Source organism: Megalops cyprinoides, chromosome 13 (genome assembly GCF_013368585.1).
Source record: "Megalops cyprinoides isolate fMegCyp1 chromosome 13, fMegCyp1.pri, whole genome shotgun sequence".
Classification (NCBI taxonomy): Eukaryota; Metazoa; Chordata; class Actinopteri; order Elopiformes; family Megalopidae; genus Megalops; species Megalops cyprinoides.
Genome location: NC_050595.1, coordinates 12,908,162 through 12,927,665, shown reverse-complemented (window position 1 = coordinate 12,927,665; position 19,504 = coordinate 12,908,162). Strand labels below are relative to the sequence as shown.

The window sequence follows — 19,504 nt, the reverse complement described above, 5'->3', positions numbered from 1 at the left end:
ATTTCATGCTCATGGCCCACTCCTAGTGTGAATGGAACAGCACCGAAAAAAAGAGCCTAAGCCTGCTTCCTTCACACTGTCTCACTTACGTAGAACCGCCGCGGGATCAAAAAGCAAAGGAAACCTTCTCTAGAAGGCACGCGTGCCAACAGGTGTCAGACTGTGTAAACAGCGGTGGAGGAAACAGCCAATACATTTCCATAAACAAACAAGTTGACCAGAGGGAAATGCGCATCTCAGACTTATGGGATAGAATTCAGCAGGCATCGCTCACACCATGAGCTACGGGCAACAGCCCCTCCCCTCCAAAAGCTTTCACACATGCACTTTGCTACGTGCTAGGTCAAATGCAAAGCAGATTGTCTTTATTGGGTGACGTTAATGACGTTTCCCCTCCAAAGAGAGCCTATGTTGTCCCTCCCTCTGACCTTACACAGAGCATGACAGAGAATTGCTTGCTTGTGAATCTGCATTTTTTTGTGTCTGCCTATTACTCTGCTGGTTAAATATGTGGAAGCTGGCTCGAAAGCCTAAGACTCGCGGGAAGCGAAGAAGCCAAAATGATAATGCTTCTACTTTTGTCTTTATTAATTTCTGTTCCCACTGCAGGCGAATCAAATTCAAAGGAACTCTATTTAAGTTGACTGCAATGTCAGATAATTAGCACTTAGCATGGTTTGACAATAATGCTTCCAGATAAGCTGAACAAAGTGCTCATTTGAGGATATCAAGGGTTTACAATTAGCAAACGCATTACTTTAATGACCATTTTCCAACTGTTTGAGTAGAAACACTGCCAGTATCTCAGTTTTCCATATGCCAACAAAGGAGCACATTCTAAGACAAATCAATTTAATTGACACATATACTGAACTGAAGTAGATGCCTACCTCAAATTGACCACTTTAAGTATCACATCTGAAAATGAGACACAGAGAGCACTCCCTGCCCACCCCCAGCTACACCTTGGAAGTAATGTAAACGCAAGATAATCCAAGGTGAGGCTGAATTCAGGCTGCTTGTAAACATGTTAATGTACTGATACAGGCAAGACAAACAACAGAACTCTAGGTACCGAGGCATGCACGCGCACACACACACACACACACACACACACACACACACACACACACACGCGCGCGCACGCGCACACACACGCGCGCGCACGCGCACACACACACGCGCGCACACACACGCACACACACGGGCATACACACACTTAAAATCATTTAAAGTCCACCACTTTGTGCTAAACACAGTACTGTGTACGCCCACAGATGAGCTGCTCAGGAGTTACTTTTGTCTTCCACAAATACAAGAGCTTACAGACTTGAATATGAACTTCAGCAATAGCACTTGCTACTACAACTGACTCTGTTTGGCTTCTGTTTGTAGGGCTCACTCACTCAAATACTAGTAGCAATGGCACCAGTAATAGTGCTGTGCAACAGAGCCTATTCCTCAGTCACAGGAATATCATAGTCAAAGAAATTTAACTATGAAAAAGGCCATTCGGTCCACCCAGGTTTGTTGTTCTGCCTATAGCCCACATTGTATCAAGCCTCGTCTCTCAACATTGTCATATGAAAAAGGGAGCCCATCTGCAGGAGTGTGCTGAAGGAGACCATCTGGGGAGGCTCAGTCACATCACTAGCTATTGTACAGTTAACATAATCAACTCTGCCCTTTCCTCCACATATTCTCCCTGCCTGCCCTCTCACACATCTCTTTTCTATACTTCCATTGTCCCACCACTCTCTCCTGTTATGTAAACATTCAATGTAGTAAACACCTGTAATGTAATTAGTAATGATGAGTCACTCTGGATAAGCATGTCCGCTAAATGACAAAAACATAAAAAGTTTGTTGGTAACCTCTTTATTGTATTTTAAACTCTTAAATGGAGGATCCCCTGTCTAAATGACAAAAATGTTAAAAAAAAAAAAAAAAAAACCCTTCCAAATATCAGTGTGGATTTTACCGTTAAAAGTTACCCATCGCCAGGCAGCGAATGGCTTCTCCTCTGACACATGGAAACCGGCTAGTCACTACACCAGAGGGGACAAGCAGATGGAGTGCTACAAGGATGCTGAATCATGACATGGAGAAAAAGCAAGAGGGTCAAATAAAGACAAGGCAATTTCAGGACACTGCCTTACACAGCACTTGAAATATTGGAATGGATGTAATAAATGTAACCTCTTGGACAGATAAGCATTACAATACTAAATAGATAAGAGTATACACAGTGAACAAAGGTGATTCTATGGTAAGAATACAAGGCTTTCAACACAGTGTGTTTACCTGGTCAACAATTTATTTGCTTATCTATTTGATATCTGACTGTACTTTACCGTTAGATACACATTAAACACACCATAAAATAACTATGGAATTGGAAGTACAGACTATACAAATCTATACAAAATTAAGATTTTATACTCCATAATAAAGTTATGGCACTGACTATTTACTTACCCTCACTAAGGTGATTATATTCTAGGAAGAACATGAGTCCCAGCTTTCAGGGAATGCAAATTTTCCCTGTGCCTACACAAGACACAAGCTCACCGAAATACCTGAATATAGGCATCAGCAGCTAGGGTTCAGATATCTGTACTGGCCATAAAACTGGTACTACCCACCAATACATTTCATATATGAATGCATAACATACAAATGAATGGACTGTGCACTGTTTTTCAGGACAAACACACATGTCACAGCAACTTTGTTTTCCATCAGACAGGCGTCATGTTTGAATGGCCTAAATAGTGCATAATTTATGTGTGGCATGAAAAGGGCTAAGTCGTCCTCCATGCGGAGACCATGTGCTGACAGAGTGGCGTATGCTGCCTGACAGAGAGGATCTGCATTAATGACGTTGCTCACAGCAGAACACAGTGGTGCAGCACTTCACTGTCCCCCGGCCCCTGTGAGAGCCTCTTTGTGCCGGGGCGGCTGAGACGACAGCCCGTACAAGCTTGCCTTTGTTCCCTATGAAGAACAGCTGACCCCGTGGAAAGACTATAGAGGAACCTTTCCTCCATTTCTCCCTTCACACACACCCAACAGACAGAGATATTTAAGTACTATTTACAGTATTCATATAAACTGTATTTCAACATGAGTAATAAATATTAACACCCATGATAAAATAAAATGTGTCCTTGAAGGCCCAGTATCAGGAGATGTTCTGATATTAATGTTGATGAGCCATATTCTAATTCTAATTTAAAAGTAAGGAAACTGCAATTAATCACAAGTGTTAATTAGCTGAAACCCTGAAATCTCGTTTTTGACTTAATGGTGTGTCTCTGAGTTGTGTTAATTTACTACAGTCCACATTTTCGAGTTGACAGATGTCTGCCCTTTAATTCAACTGCATAAATACAGGGGAGTACTCCTACTCAAGAAAATCTGAGCCGATCATGACAACAACCGCTTGATCTCACACGCCAGGCCTACAGTTATGTTGTTTTAATCAAATGCAGGAATTACTTTCCCACAAACATTTCTCGTTTTACAGTATTAAGAACTCAACGTATCATAGAACAGGGATGACTGTTTTAGGCCAGCCTTCATAGACTAAATACTGCCAGAGTGCAGAGGAATGACTCATCATAAAGGCCTCTCTAAAATCCTGCCCTAGCGCCACCTTAACATTTTCCATTTCCAGGAATGGCCCCTCATCAGATCTGAGAGAACTCTCCCCCAGCTTTTTTTTCTTGGCAGTGAATCCCAGCGTCAAGTTGAGAAAGAAAGGGCTGTTTTAGCTTCTCCATGCAGGGCTGAGATCTAACTGAATACAAATGACTTCTGGCCCCACTGCAAAAGGCACCTAATGTCACTGAGAGTCAGAGCACCTCATCCTGTTAATTATCAGCAAGATTCCTAGACATTTATCTGAGTATACTTAGATGGGCAATAAGACTTCTTTATTACTGGTAAATTTATACAGTTATTATGTTATACCACAGCAGATATGAACAGATATGAGCTTTATAGGAAGATAGAAGATGAAGTACTGGATATTTAGAGCTTTGACACTTTGACACAGTGTTTTTTTAGGGTCACTGACATCTGGAACACTGAAGCTTCAAGAAAGAACAGGAATGACTCCTAAATGTAACAGGACCACAGGTTTATAGTTTATAATTTGGTCCTGATCCCTCCAATACCCACAATTATGCAGTATCTGGCTTGTGTAATTGAGTTTATGCCTATCCTTTCATTTACTTAACAGTTACTGTACTTCCCAAGACAGCAATATTTACGATTTCAAACAAAAAGCTATGTTTTTGGAAAGCACTGCCCTGGTAAAGAGTAGGACTAGTAACTCAAAGGCTGCCATTTCAATTGCCACAGGGAGAGCCTTCACCTGCCCACAAAACTGCTGATTAACAATTTGTTGGTAACCTCTTTATTGTATTTTAAACTGTTAAATGTTTGTGTTTAATGGAGGATCCCCTATCTAACCACCCAAATTTATCAATAACAGATCTGCGTTCCATCAACTTCATTTGAAGCAGGTTAATCGCCGTTGTCTATGTGATTGTAATTGCCTGTTTTATAGCCATTGGCTAATGAGCTCACCTACCTGACTGAAGGCTGATTAAATACATGTGTGTGGCGTCACTATTTCAGCAGAGTATTAGATGTGGCTTTAGCAATGGTGGATTCCTGTGTTTTGCATTGTTTTATAATCAATTACTTGGTTTTTGTACTTTTCCTCCTTATTGCATTATTTATGTTTGGTGTATCAACCAGCACTGTTACAAGGCCACTACAGTTCTATCCATGGGTAGGGTACTTAATTAGACTTCCCTCAGTAATATCCAGCTGCATAAATGGATAACATGCTAAAACAGTGAGCTATGTAAACTGCTCTGGAATAGACACTTCGACAAATTATAAAAAATTCTGTTTTAAAAATATTGTTTTGCATAACAGCAAGAGGAGAAAAGGGCAAAAAAGTATGTATACACGAACAGGAGTGCCACAGCAAATACTTTATCTATGTTATGACAGTGCTTGTCAGTACCCTCTGCTTTTCTAAATGGCACTCTAGTATATGTGACTACACTTGATCGCCATTCATGAGGTCAGTTGAGTGGGTTGCTATGGATTCAAACAATACAAAGCAACAGGGTGGGTGTTCAGTCAACTTATATTTATTTATTTATTTTTTTTTACTTTTTTAATCATATCAACCTTACAATTCCCTTTGTTTTAAAATCACATGCAAAGTTCAATTAAATTACAGCTCTGTACTGATAAGGGTCTGGCTACACTGCAATGTCTCCAGAACTGCAATGTATGTAGCTCTTCTGTAATGCCACAGAGCGTATCCGAGGTACATCTCAATATTAGACAGACATTACTTCAGAAAGCTAAACATTTCTATCTATTCTGGGGCCAGCTATATACAGTACATGCAGTCACACATGAGCTAGCCATGGGGGCTGGCACCTCAATGACAACCAGGGCACAACACTAACCAGGCAACTGTCTGAGAGAATGATGCAATCCAATTTGCTTTCAGCTGAGAGAAATCATACTGCACTTAGCTAATTACCCCACTCTATTAAGACTGTGCTGCTGTAAATAAGGGAAAAGACATGTTACACACAGAAGAACTAATACGGGGAGTGGGTCACAAACCTGTCTGAAAGGGGAAATGATTCCTTAGTGTCCATAAATGCTGTTTAACCTAAAAATACAACAGATTTTACATTACATTCCTTTAGCAAATGCTCTTAACCAGAGTGACTTCCAGCACAATAGAATATAAGTGTATCTATTCTAACTGAATGAGCAACAGTGTCAGATGTCAGACCAGATTTGAGCTTCTTAAGATGAAGCATCTCTCCAGCATCATATCTGGACCTCTCACTGCTGAGGTCTGAGAATGGAGTACTGGGGCTTAGACAGTGGGCCCACACCCCAAGGGTGATGGGCTCTGTCATGGGAGAAGACAATGCTATTGAGAATGGGACTTCATCTGAACTGTTACATTAAAGGTCTAACTGCACCACCGCATTTCACATATTACAAGCTGCACTGGATATTATTGTCTGTTAAGCAGCTAAACAGAATTAGATGATACCACCCAAATCCCTAGATACATGTAACAATAGCAGCTTAAAAACCATCTACAGAAAAGGAAGCTGCGTGGTTTGCTTTCAGCTGAAGGCCAGTACACACAAGGCCATGCACAGGCAACCAGCCAGTTAGCCCTGAAAATCCAACTGTTCTGCTACACAAGTTCAGTGTTTCTGGCAGAGTGTTTTTGTTAAGGTGGTGTGTCAATGCTACTTTAACAACCCTTCATATTTATTAACAAAATTTGCAAAAGAACATCCAACAGTGACTCCAATTCATCTCAAACTCTGGGAGTCTCAATATAAATGCACCTCTGTGTGCAACAATGCCTCAGACAGATGCACGTTATAATGCGTCCTTGCTTTCAGACTTTGAAATATTTCATTTATTTCAAACTAAATTTAATTTTTAAACAAACTGACCTTAGATTATATGAAGGAGTAAACCATGCTACAGGGCTCAAATTAAAACAAGCTCAAAAGCTTAGGTTCCTATTTTAAATCAGAGGGTGTAACAGACCTCTGAACATGATAAGAACTGCCATGCAACTTTGAATTTGTTGTTTGCACATTTACAAGGTGTGGATAAAGTTTGATCTAAACCAAGTATTCATCCTCAGACTGGTATCAGGAAAGAATGTGCTGGTCCTCTCTGTCCTGGGATGTCAAGAATGGCAATTACTCCCCAAGAATCACCAGTTCTGACATGTTCAGGGTCATCAGATTGGTGTGTAGAGTGCTTTGCACTACCCTGAATCAAAGGAATGACCCCTCAACCACTGTGTTCCTAACACAAATATAGCAGCGGAATGGCAGAAGCAGAGCCTTTCTCCTGATAGTTTCCTGTTTTGTATTGGTTGTAGCACTGTTCACAATATTTGAAAACAGGAACTGAAATTCCCACCTGACTTAAATTCCAAACTTAGCTGTGATTGTATTGTTTGCTGCCTTGGGAAGTACATCTGCCTGACAATACACTCCTTTCCCATGGCTGTAAAACTGCCCTACCCCAGAAGGAAGAGAGTTGAAAAAACAAAAAAAAACAAAAAAAAAAAAAACAGGCACTGAGACAGTGGGGTTGTAGACAGGGGACTGCATTCATGGCTAATTTTCTTGTGTCAGTCCAGCTGGGTCATTACAGACAGAAGGGCCCATTCCAGAAGATTTATGAAGGTTAGAAAAAGTGTTTATGCAGTAGAACATCACACTACACATCCCTGGAGCCACAGATTCCAAAAAGCACTGAATATCATCACAGAATGGCAGTCAAGATCCAGCTTTTTTTCTCTACAGTTTGTGTAGCTTACATCTCACTGTGGGATATATGTAAGCATATTCTCACTTCTATCCACACCGAATCTTCAATACAAATAATGGAGTCAATCTATACCCAATACCCATAAACAAATTTCTAAGTGAAGCCCTTCACTCTTTTCTTCCTTTCTTTTTCTCCAATTTTCATCACGTCCAATCTTTCAAATAATACTTCAGGCACATTTCAGGAGCATTACCAATAACTTATTTTCCTGTTTTCTGTTCAACTTAAAGGTCAGATATCAAATCAGACTTACTTACTTTGTGAGCACCTGATGAACTGGACAAAGATTGGACAGCCTTGTCTCCGCCACGACATTACAGCACAAAATGCTTTCATAAACATACGCCTATTTACCTTTTGGATAAGCGTAAACAGACCATCAATATTACTATACCTTCCAAACTGCTTTCATTTAAGCAGCATTGTGCTGAGCTGGTTACTGATCCTGTTTCTGTGAGAGTCCTTTTTTTAAGAAAGAGCTCTCTAACCTGCTCTTTCAGCAATGCCTTCTGGTACAATGAGGGAAACACTGACAGTGCAGCTTGATTATTGACAGTGAAGGGTCTACCGACTCGACTTTGTTAAAATGACCTTTCACACGGAGGAGGTTAATAAGAACCCCATTTAATTTTTTGCCATCCCTGTTTGCTACAGTATACAAAGTATACTCAGTGACCAGAGTTAAAATTCTGGCCCGCAATCAACTATGATCGGCATTGGTAATCCCACAGTGTTAGCTAAACATTGTGTCTTGAGCCGCTGAAAGTTCATACGGCACTTTGTACAAAGTATCTGGTGAGGAAGCAAACTGACTAGACACCTCAAAAGTAGGGAAAAGACAGGACACCACATATATGCTGATCACGTCCAGTACTCTGTGTGAAATATCTTGACTTTTTAAACCGTTCATAGCCCTGCATTTTACTTCACAGCTACCAAGCAGTACTCAATCTTGTAGAAACCCAGACTTGGCTTCAATTAGAAATGCAAAGATTGAGGCAACTGAACTCTGATCCTGAATGACCTTTGCTCTTCTTACCTTCTGTGTATCAGGCCAGACAACACATGCAGTGACAGCTCTGCTCCAAAACGAGACAATGTAATGTACAGTATGCACAAAGGCCAAGCAAACAAAAGCTGCAGGCTACTCATCCACTCAGTCAACATGTGGCATTTCTCATTATATAGTGGAAAAGTGGGTGGCAATCCACACACTTGCCTATAGCTTGGGATGGCCCATGTACACTTGTCTCAGTTTTGGATGACACCAAACATATGCATTTCTGTCTGTACGGGACAGGGCTAAGTCACACAGCTGGTTAACAGATTCAGCAAACTGATATGGAAGGCAACGCTTTTTGAAGTGCAGAGGCTGCAGTAAAATTAACAGACAGCCGGGCTAATCAGACTGCAGATTTGTTTGGGGATGATAGGTTATCAAGGGGAAGAGTTGGCAGTGTTGACGAGAGGGCTCATATTGTGCACTTGAATCAATATAGTAGGTAGAGCAAACCTCAATATAGCTTTTATTGCACATGCTGCTCTTCCTGAGGTCAGTTTCCATAACAACGATTCCACAAGGAGAAATACAGCAGCACATACAGGCCTACACGACAGGATTAAAAAATACTATTCTGCCGCTCTAAACAATTTGAGCACCCAAAAAGAGAGAGGTGACAGCTGCATTTTGAAGAACATCATTCTGTACGGTTTCTGTTCATGCAAGAAACATTGGAAAACTTCAGTACAGCTGCCCAGTTTTAGCATCTTGTTGAAAACTACTCCGACAGATTCTTTAAGGCTGCTTTCTGTTTTGAAGGCCGATTGTTTCGTTTTGAGGGCAAATCCTCCAGCACACTATCTGACTATCAAAGGGAAATGAAATTATTCTGCCTCTGCCTGTTTCCATAGCAACCCCGGCCCTCGTCTCTGCAGTGCACTACAGTGTGAGACTGACTTCAGAGACAGCAGACTATTACCAACATAACAGCACAAAACACCATAAATGGACTTTATGATAAGGCACACAACGCAAACGTGTTACATGTCCTTTTAAACCGTGAAGTTTAGCTTTATTATCGATGAATTCCTAGAAGGACACACAACATCTCCAGCATTACACAGACGGTTCCTTAATCCGTGCCTATTTAAAGGCCTGACTGTAGTCAAACAGGAATGCATTCCCAGAGAAGGCAAAGTCTTCTAATGTTTATTCATGACTCAGGATGGCGGCAGTACAGGCAGTCTGTGCTGGCCTACTCCCCATCGATACATTCAATGCAGGCACATTCAGTCATATGCTACAGGCAGCCAGACAGAGCCAATCAGAATCATTTAAACTTTTTACTATCCTACATGAGCAAATTGTTGAAGCAGTGATCTTTCTGAGCAAGACGGAGTGGGATAAAATTATAGAAGAACAAATGAAATGCTAAGTAATCTGCTAATTGTGAGGACACCTGATGTTACTTATATCAGTCTGTGGAATACACAATGAATTTGGTCAATACTTTACATTTGAAGTGACTACCTTGTCTTGCCTAACCAACCTACCTACCTTAAAAACGGCAGATCTTCAGAAACGTTGGATATATTTCGCTTGTTTGGTAAAATGTAGGCTAACATTTAGCTAGTATACTTATACGGAACAGTACATTTATTTTCTTTATTCAGGCATTTGGTAAGAAAAAATGTATTAGCACTATTCAGTATAACTTCCATTTATTCATCTATGGTCTATTCATACTAAACGATCCCAAATATTTCAACAACAAAACCATCACAGATTGATCACATTACCTGAATCAGTCTTCATTTACTTCTTAGGTAGGCTAAAATGCTTTTTTTTCATATTAATGAGATTTTGAAAACCCTGTGAAAAATATTACCATTCTTTGACATTTTTCATTTTCCTTCTGATGGGTGTGACAGAGTACATCAAGAGTACAGCAAGTCACTAATTACACCAAAGAAGAGCAGCTTCACAGAATGATGAAGAAAGAAGTGTGATGTAAGATTGTGTGTGTTGATCTTGAGAGCTGGTACAATAAATAATTCACAATGCACACCACTAAAACAAACTGGTGGAAATGTACTTGTGTCTCCTACTCCCAATGCCCTGTACATAACATCAGAAGAGGTCTGTTAAACAGCCCCTGAGTTCATTTTAATTCTGCTCGCTATCTCCCTGAACACGACGTAAGGTCCCCTCTGATAAGGGACCAGCACAGCAATAAACAGAGGAGTCCACTATTTTAATGATAAAAATTAACACTGACATATACTGGCACAGGTGTGTATGCCAAGAGCTCAAGTGATTCATTAAGTCCTAATGTTAACAGAAAGTCCTAATGTTAACAGAGGTTTTTCTGTTTTCTATTTTTCATATTTTCCTCTTCTCCCTTTATGTGATATACGCTTGTGTATTATCAGCAGATACATGGGGCAAAGGTACAATTCAGTATCTGTTGTGCATGCCTTTATGGTTTATACAAGGTACACGTTAGGTGTGAAACATTAGTACATTGTGATGTAAGATTATTTGCATTGATCTTGGAAGCTGGTACAATAGAAAATTCACAATGCACACAACTAAAACAAATGATGGTATAAATTTACTTGTGTCTCCTACTGCTGATGCCCCGTACATAAGATCAGAAGAGCTTAACTCCATAACTCTGAAGATAAAGATTAAATATTTAAAATATGAATAGCTACGTATGACATCCATAAAAAAAACTAAGTTTTTGTGTGAGTAAAACTACAACAGCTTTGAACTGAACTTTAAAAATCAACTTTAAACTGCATCACATGTCTCTATCACAAATTGTTTCTTTGAATGTCATACGATCTGTGGTAGATTTCTTCACCATGGGCATGGAATTTTCTAATCTAAACTGAAAGAAATCCATATATATTCCTAGGATGGCAAAGGACTGCTTTGTGTGTTGTACGTGATGTTCTGGCCGTGATTTGGGTAGTCAAACACAGTTGCAACAAGTTGAATGTCACAGTCTGTTACAGTCCAGCTGAACATGCCACATTCTTTGAAGTAATATGAGTGTTTCATAGACTAGCATTGTTCCAGCTGAATGAAAGCAACCTGACTGCAACACCATGGTCCCCTCTCTCACCTTTCCAGACTTGGCCACTGACTGCTGTGTTTGTGGCACAAGGGCTACAGACAAAGGCCTAAATAGAAGTAGATGGGAGAGTGAGGCTTCATGAATCTCAAAATGAGCACAGCTATCACCTGTCTTCAGCGTCTGATGTGAACTGATCACACCATTTTGCTGTGGAGAGCAGTTCTTTTGGTTCAAACTAGCTGCACTCCACTTACGTTACTTTTCAGCTTTCCACATCTTTGCTGCTGTCACAGCAGTGTCTTTATCTTGTATGGCCCATTTCCTCAAGCTGCTTTTCACCACTAACTGGTCCAGAGATAGTTCTGAAAGACCTAAGTAGCGCCAGTTATTTTAAGTCAAAATCGGACAGTTTGCAGTTACAAGAGTACCAAATTTCCCCAATGCATAAACAGAGAGGTTAGCTGCAGCAACACAGCCTGCGGCCCAAACAGTTCCTGGAAGTATTGGTATCTAATGATGGCAAGAGCTCATTAGTTATGACAGCCTGCACCTGGGAATTGTGGGAACACAATAATGAGACGCTAAGCGGAAAATCCTACCCGCATTAAGAGTGTTACATAACGACAGACAAAATTTTTGCTGAAGACCATTAACTGAAGACACCAACAGTGTGTGCTCTTGAACCGCACCATAACACCAGATGGAAAAAAAACAAATTGTAATGCACGTTATGCACAAAACACAAACTGGTAAATGCCATAAACTCATTACATGTTTTAAAGTTTTTGTTACAGCATGGGCCACCACACTAACTCAACCCAGTTTCAAGTATATGGGGTTTCAAAGGATGTCACCTATCTTACACTGCTTTCAGCTACTAGTGTATTAATGAAATGAATCTAAAACAAAATATTACATGTATGAGGCAAACATAACAGGCAGCCACTCCATGTTTTATCTTCATGTGCAGGGAATAGCTTACTCATTAATGCTAGCTAGCTGGGTGTTCCTCACGCCTTTTGAATGGTCATCAAATATCTTGGCCAATACCTCCGTTTGGCTAATGCAGCAGTTATGCGATATCATCTCTCTAAATGTTTAAGATAGATTAGATGGGGACCCTATTCTCCAGGGTGTAAAAAGTGGTTAGATTGAAAGAAGCATACTGCTTTGCTTGTGGATATCAAAAAAGCATATACTTTGCTGTTCTGCTCACCTGTATATGTCTGCTATCAGCACATCTAGCTAATATACAGTTCACTAAATCAGAATACACACAAATCACTAGCTCACTGTGTAGTCTCCCCTTATTACACATATGTCTGTTCAGTTGAGAATTCCTACACATGCACACACAGAAAGAGCTCATTTTGTTCATTTCGACAGAGAGCTAATTGTCTTTGCGGGAGACTCTACAGTACATGTATGGGAATCAGTACTAATTCTGAGTGAATTACAGGAACAAACCATCGAAAATCCACGTAAAATATAAGAATAAAATTGCACTACTGTAACTATTTACCAACGAAGCGAGTTCACTGCACTTCTGAAGAAAAATCACAGAAAAGAGCCCCAACCCGACGAGCATGTCAATAACATATCCATTACATTGTGCGACAGAAAGGAGGAGGACAGTGAGATGGGCCGAATTTTCATGTTCAGCTGGAGCAATACAGCCCATGTGCAAGCACCTCGGTTTAAAGCGCCTACCGAAAGCAACAAAGTGTCTAGCCATTTGCTGTGTTCTTGGTCAGTGGTGAGAGACTGTTTGCAAACAGATGGCCAGTTTTTTTCCCCCTCTGCATAGAGGGAGAGAAAATAAACTTTCACGAAGCTGGCGTCAGGCTTTCCTACTCATGAAATGCAATGAAACATAAGTTCTCCCATTGCTTTTATGGCAAAGAACTTTTCGGGTTAAGTTTGCTAGCCAATACTCTTGCCTGAATCCGTTACAAGTGGGATAAATATTTGCTAAAATTACTAAATCATTTTTGTTTTACTCACATGCATATAAAGGCTATTCTAGGCTACTAAAGATGTCAGTTTAACAAAGACTGTTTTTTTTTTGTTTCCGTTCCAAGGTAATACAAAATTTTGAATTTTCATCCGCACTTGCCTTATTTAGTAATGACGGTCTAATGACGAGCTAGAATAATATATAGCTTGCTTACTAAGATATAACTTAGAAGATATAACTCAGCTAATAAACAAGTTATTTTATATACTAATTACTACAATATGCTGACTGAGCTAAACACACACACACATTTTGTCTACAGAACCCTCGATAAGAGTTTCAATGCCATCTTATCTAAGCTTAGTAGACTTTGTCAAGCTGCTGTCTTCATGCGACTGTCGACCATTCTTAAGTGCCCGATTACTGAAATAGCGACAGAGGGCCTCCATGTCTCTTGGTCCGTTTCTCGTTATTAGCTACTAATACATATAAAGCTAGATATGTTGCTAACCCGCTTCACGCTAGTAGCGTCCTGTAGATGGAGGACCGTTACTAATGCTTCGTTTTACTTGAGTTCACCATAAGAATGTGTAACGTTAACGTCACCGATGCCTACAGCTAACATTAGACAGATTGACAGCAAAAAAACTGTTTTCACAGTCTTCTGTTATTTGTTATTAGCATCATATAGCTGAGGTCAGCTTTTCAAAAATTAACTTCTAAGGTAAGTTTTGAATTTCTCTATGAAATCACGACTCTAGGTAAGTAGCTAACGAGCTAGCTAGCTAATCTTCACTAGAATCATTCTAGTTTCATTCGACTTAAAGGTCTAGCATGACATTTTCCTTGGCCTCTGGCGTGGTTTTTGAGATTTATATTTAAAGCTGAGAAACTGGTGACTCGCCAGACTTTAATTCAGACAAGTAAACACTGATCCAAGCTAACGTTAACTTGCCTTGATTTAACAGTAGCTAGCTTCAACATCCCAGAGGGCTCAACGGCTAATTAAAGGATAACAGCGCATTGAATATTCGAAGTCTTACCCCCAGAGTCAGCCGTGTTTTGCATCTCTATTAAAGTTTCATCTTTCGTCTTTCCCGTTATCCGGTTCATCGTGGCAATGAAGCTGTCGCCTTTTTCTCACTGGAAAAAAACGGGAAAGGATGCAGCCCAGAGAGCTGTTTCCGCCCCTTTCCCTTAGCAGTGGCTGAACCCGTCCCTTTACACGCGTCCGACTGCCTCCTTAGTTCACTGATGACAAAAACAGTGTATCTTCGACTTAAGACATTAGCTAAGACTACTCACAGCGCATGTACTGCCTCTAACCTTTACCAGTTAAAGGGGGGAGGGGGGTGGCTCCACTAGTATGGTTTCTAGTCGTCTGTAAGCAGTTGGTGGAGCCAAACCGTTTTTACGTTCGTTATTAACATAGATAGAAAGGTAGTACGGTTGAAGCGCTTGCACAGCGATTGTAACGTTAACGCTGTTTCTTTAGATTCTTGCTGAAGCTTGGAGAATTCACCAGTTTTTTTGTTTTGTTTTTCCACGTAACATGTTTAAAGAATTGAGACACCTTTAAGATTTCTAGTAAAATCGATACACTCATGTGTTGTACGACAGAAGGCATGAGTGAGTGCATATTTTGCTAGAGGGACCCAGTTACAGCTGTTGCTAACACTCAAATGCATGTATACAGTGGGTCAGTGACAACATAAGCCCACACCACACATCCATAAATAATATTCATTTCATAATCATGGCTAATTTTGATTGATTCATGTGATTTTGTAAATATTTATGTTTCAGTCAAGCCTGATACTGTTCTAGGATACAGGTCCAGATGGGCTGTGTCTGAAGACCCTAAGGGAGGCGATGTCCTAGTTCTAGGATCAAGTCTAGGACCAGTTCCTAGTTCTGTGATTTGTCTAATTGATGCTCTTGCATGAGCACCCCATTCTCTGCCATACAGTAGCTGGTGGAGTTATTCCAAGATTAGCCTTCGGTTCAGCTCTATGGAGGCTTCCCTTCACTACAGACATCTGTTAGCCTCGCCCTGTTTTCATTCCAAACCACGTCTGTGATCACAGAGCTGCTGTCTGGCCAAATTTAGTAGTTCTTGGCCCCCTGTGCCTTGCAAGTGGTTTGCAAAGTCCCCTGCTCACGTAATTACGCTGCCCCTCCTCTCTGGGTGTGGCAACAAGCAGAACTACGGCTGGTTATTTTCAAAGCCTTGACCCTGCCAAAATCACTCAGTTCATGACAGAGGGCATGTTGGAGATACAAGAGCCCATGGTTTGTGGCAACTTGATAGCTGATCTACAAATAGTGGGTTTAGAAATCAACGATGTGGGCAAGGTCTGGCCTAAAGACAGGGCTGAGGGTGGTCCCAGCACAGTCTATGTACTTCATGATTACAGAGGATACATCATCTTATATCACAGAGCTGCATACTGTATAACTCACCCAGTAATTTTGTTTCAGTCTAAAGGAGACACTGCTACAAAATCAAATTCACATATATATATATATATATATATATATATATATATACATATATATATATATATATATATATACATATATACACATAAGTCAAAGCTTGACATCAACATGAAATCTTATATTTCATTAATCAGATGTTGCCTTCCTTATCTGGTCTGCATATCCCTGGTCTGCATATATGTTTATGCTACAGCTAAACATAATACATAATTTTCTATCATAAAGATGCATGTGACATGAAGAGGCAGAAAACCTGTCCTCTTTCAGTAAACTCAAATATTACTGTAAACATACAAATATTATTTTAACATTTATAACATTCATTTCATAAAAGAATATTTAATTTAATGTCTGGGGAAAATGCTGACCAATCCATCAGTGTACAACTGTTTCACATAGTTGCTAAAATCCTAAAGCAAATAAAAATGGGTATGTACCATATCTTTATATAGAGACATTTCATGGAAATCTCTTTCACTTTCATGAAATAATCTGTACACCATTGGATGTAATCCAGATTTATTTTTAATTAAATAATAATAGATGATGAATAATCGGTAAACTAACCTTCAAAATAATACATATATTTTAACTGATTTTTAAAAATTTGACAGTCAGTATACTGCAATGGACAGAATTTGCAAAACATCATTAATCTGATGATGAAACATTTTAATGGATCGAGATTTTGTATGTGCCACACATCTACCTTACATTGTACAGTATGTCTGGGTAGCCTACTATAGCCCGAGCAGAATCTCAAACTAATAAAACGGGCTTCTCGCGCACCCTGTTGTCAATAACAACACATTACAGTCTCCAGTAACTCAGCGACAAGCGACAAGTCGTTTAAACGGGCAGTCAAATGTCTTCCGTTCCTCACCCGGGTATCCTGGGCCATAAAAAGCAATAAAGGAAATTCGGTTTCTGCTATATTGAGAAATTACAGCATCCTGGTACCATGCGTTTGTGGCTTTAGCATTCTTCTCTGTGGTGCCGCCACCTACTGTAGCCTATTGGAACGTGCAGCAGGAAACAGGCTCTTTGAAATGATTGCAACTGTCCGTACTAAAATCAGAATTTATTGACGAAGTATGCAGGATACAGACATGGAATAGAGTAAGGATGGAATGAATGAGGTATATAAAAATATGAACAGCTATTGGGTCACGAGTATACATGAGAGCAGGCTGTGGGTCTGTACAACTATTAGTTATAGACAACTATTGCACTGTGCTAAAATGTAAGTACCCACTTGCTAATATCACTGTCGCCATGAATTCCGTCGCCTATTTGAGAATTTTAATCGATGTGCTCACTGTTATGTATCCAACTACCTCTTACACGAATAAAAAATTCTCAAGTTTCAGGCAGAAGACAGACCTCACAAAGCCCCTTCGAATGAAGCCCTCTAGTGTACAAAGGAGTTCCACACCGTATGACCTATTCTCATCTGCGCGACAAGTGAAAATGAGTTTGGTTGATTATTTGGCATGTTTTGTTAATGAGTTTTGGAATCAGTGCTGTTTTAATGTTTATTCGAACAGTTAACAAAATACAAGCGTATTACAATAAACCATCTTATCTAACAAAACTTTGGGCATATATACACTGCATTACAATGCGCAGATGTACAGCTCAGCGTAATTACATTAGTTTGTGATGTTCAGGTAAGTCGTTTTCCAACACGAACAGCAACAAAAAGAAAAAAAAAAAAAAAACCCATAGAGGGCGCGCCCAGTACGGTTTGTAGAATGACAGGGAGTTTCGACGGACCTGTCACTTTTTTTCCCTCCGACTCGCAGACAAAATGCCATTTAGTTCTTATGACTGCAGTTTAGGTAACACAATGAATCACATAGCACCTGCTTTTTAGATCACTTGGTCCACCCGGACTAGTGACCACTGGTCAGTATTACAGTCCGTCATGTAAAACAGCTTTTGGTCCAGAGTATGGTCTTCCAGGGTCAAGTGCGAAAATACAGCTCAAGCTACAGTAGCAACCTAATGCAATTTGTAAAGCAAGGCGGAGACGAATTCTATATCCCTTCCCGGTGGGAACCTGGGTAATGTTGTTTTAAACCACCACTCTGCACGTGAAATCAAGAGGTTTCAATATTTATCCTACTACATTTCCCAGTGCGCATTGCAGTTAGAGTGTACCTACGTGAAATCAAAGTGAACCTGTGTAGGAATGCGCTTCGCCTTTTCTCAGAATAAGGATGCTTAGATAAAACCGGTGTAAGGTACCTAGTTACGGTTGTAGCTAGAGCGAGCCAGATAATGCCATGAAGTAGTTGTTTTCATCTACATTATTTTGCAGTTTGGCAGCTAGCAAATATTACATGGAACAGCTGAGCTTGCTTCTAGACAAGATGCGTGTACTGGCATCGTAAGCAAGCACATTAAAACTGGTGTTTGGACTGCGTTCATAGTTATCTATCTTATTTGCCATTCGTTAATTAGCATATATTAACATTCTCAATATTCAAAGAAGCTAGAGTGTATCCAAATAATTACAGCGAGCTGTGCAGCTGAGAATTCCCTGGTCTTAACAGTTTTTTTTGTTTGTTTGTTTTTTTATTGCATTTTGCTCTTGTTTACAAGAAATTTTCTGTCATTAAACGCATTTCTGAATATAAATGTCAATGTTTTATATATGTATTTGTATCAATGTAGTTGTTTTGCACAATAAAAAAAAAAAAAAAACTTCGACGCAGTGATTGTAGGTGTTTGAATTTGAATAACTGAAAACGAATCCGGTAATAGCCTACTCTTAACTTTCCTTTCCACCCTCTTGCACTCTTCTAATACTACTTTATGTATGCTACTATTGTTTGTTTAAGGTAGTCTATATCAGTGTTCATGCTATCCATAATTGTGCTGATACTCTATTACGCTTTTTCTGTGATGTAAATAATTTAAGCTGTTTTGAGATCCATTTGATTACGTCAGGATAATACCAACGATAACTGTAATAGTAATGCTCGGAGTACATATGTATTCGTTTGCAGTTTGTAGTCATTGTCAAACGTTTGCATAATGGTCGTTTAAAATAGCTTGCAGATTGTCATGTCTGCTTTTATGTGGTGACGTTGGTTTGCGTGAACAAGTAGGACTGTTCTCCTACATTGGTTTATCTAGCTGAAACTCTCCAACTGAAGAACCTACTTTGCACATCTCATCTCAATACCACTCCATACCATCTATTTGCATGATGACAGTGAAAAGGTCTTTGGTTCAGACCAAGAAACTACAGTGGCTCGTTGTATTCTCTTTCACCTACTAATTGTGTTGGTAAGATAAACACAGATGGATAGGCTTGGATGGATAGGTTTATTTGATTAATTATACTTTCTACACTCATGCTACCCATTCCTAATTTGAATGACAAGTTAGAGTCAAATACAGAAGCACAGCTGTAGATGACAAGCGGCCACTATAGTTTCGGTCATATGACTACCAAAACATAACTCCCGACGAAGTAATCTCTTTTAGTATCATTAGAGGTAGTTCTTCGAGCAAACCGCTCACACAC

At 39.8% G+C, this 19,504-nt stretch overlaps 1 protein-coding gene across 2 annotated transcripts in view; it reads right to left on the bottom strand.

Annotated features, from left to right (window-relative positions):
* LOC118788566 (anoctamin-5-like) overlaps positions 1-14,712 on the bottom strand; it is a 42,752-nt gene extending 28,040 nt beyond the window's left edge. For both annotated transcript variants that reach the window (XM_036544603.1, XM_036544604.1), the window contains exon 1: positions 14,508-14,712. In XM_036544603.1, coding sequence (XP_036400496.1) covers positions 14,508-14,577 — 70 coding nt within the window. In that variant the 5' untranslated portion in view covers positions 14,578-14,712. The remainder of the gene's footprint in view (positions 1-14,507) is intronic.
* Positions 14,713-19,504: the final 4,792 nt, after the last annotated feature.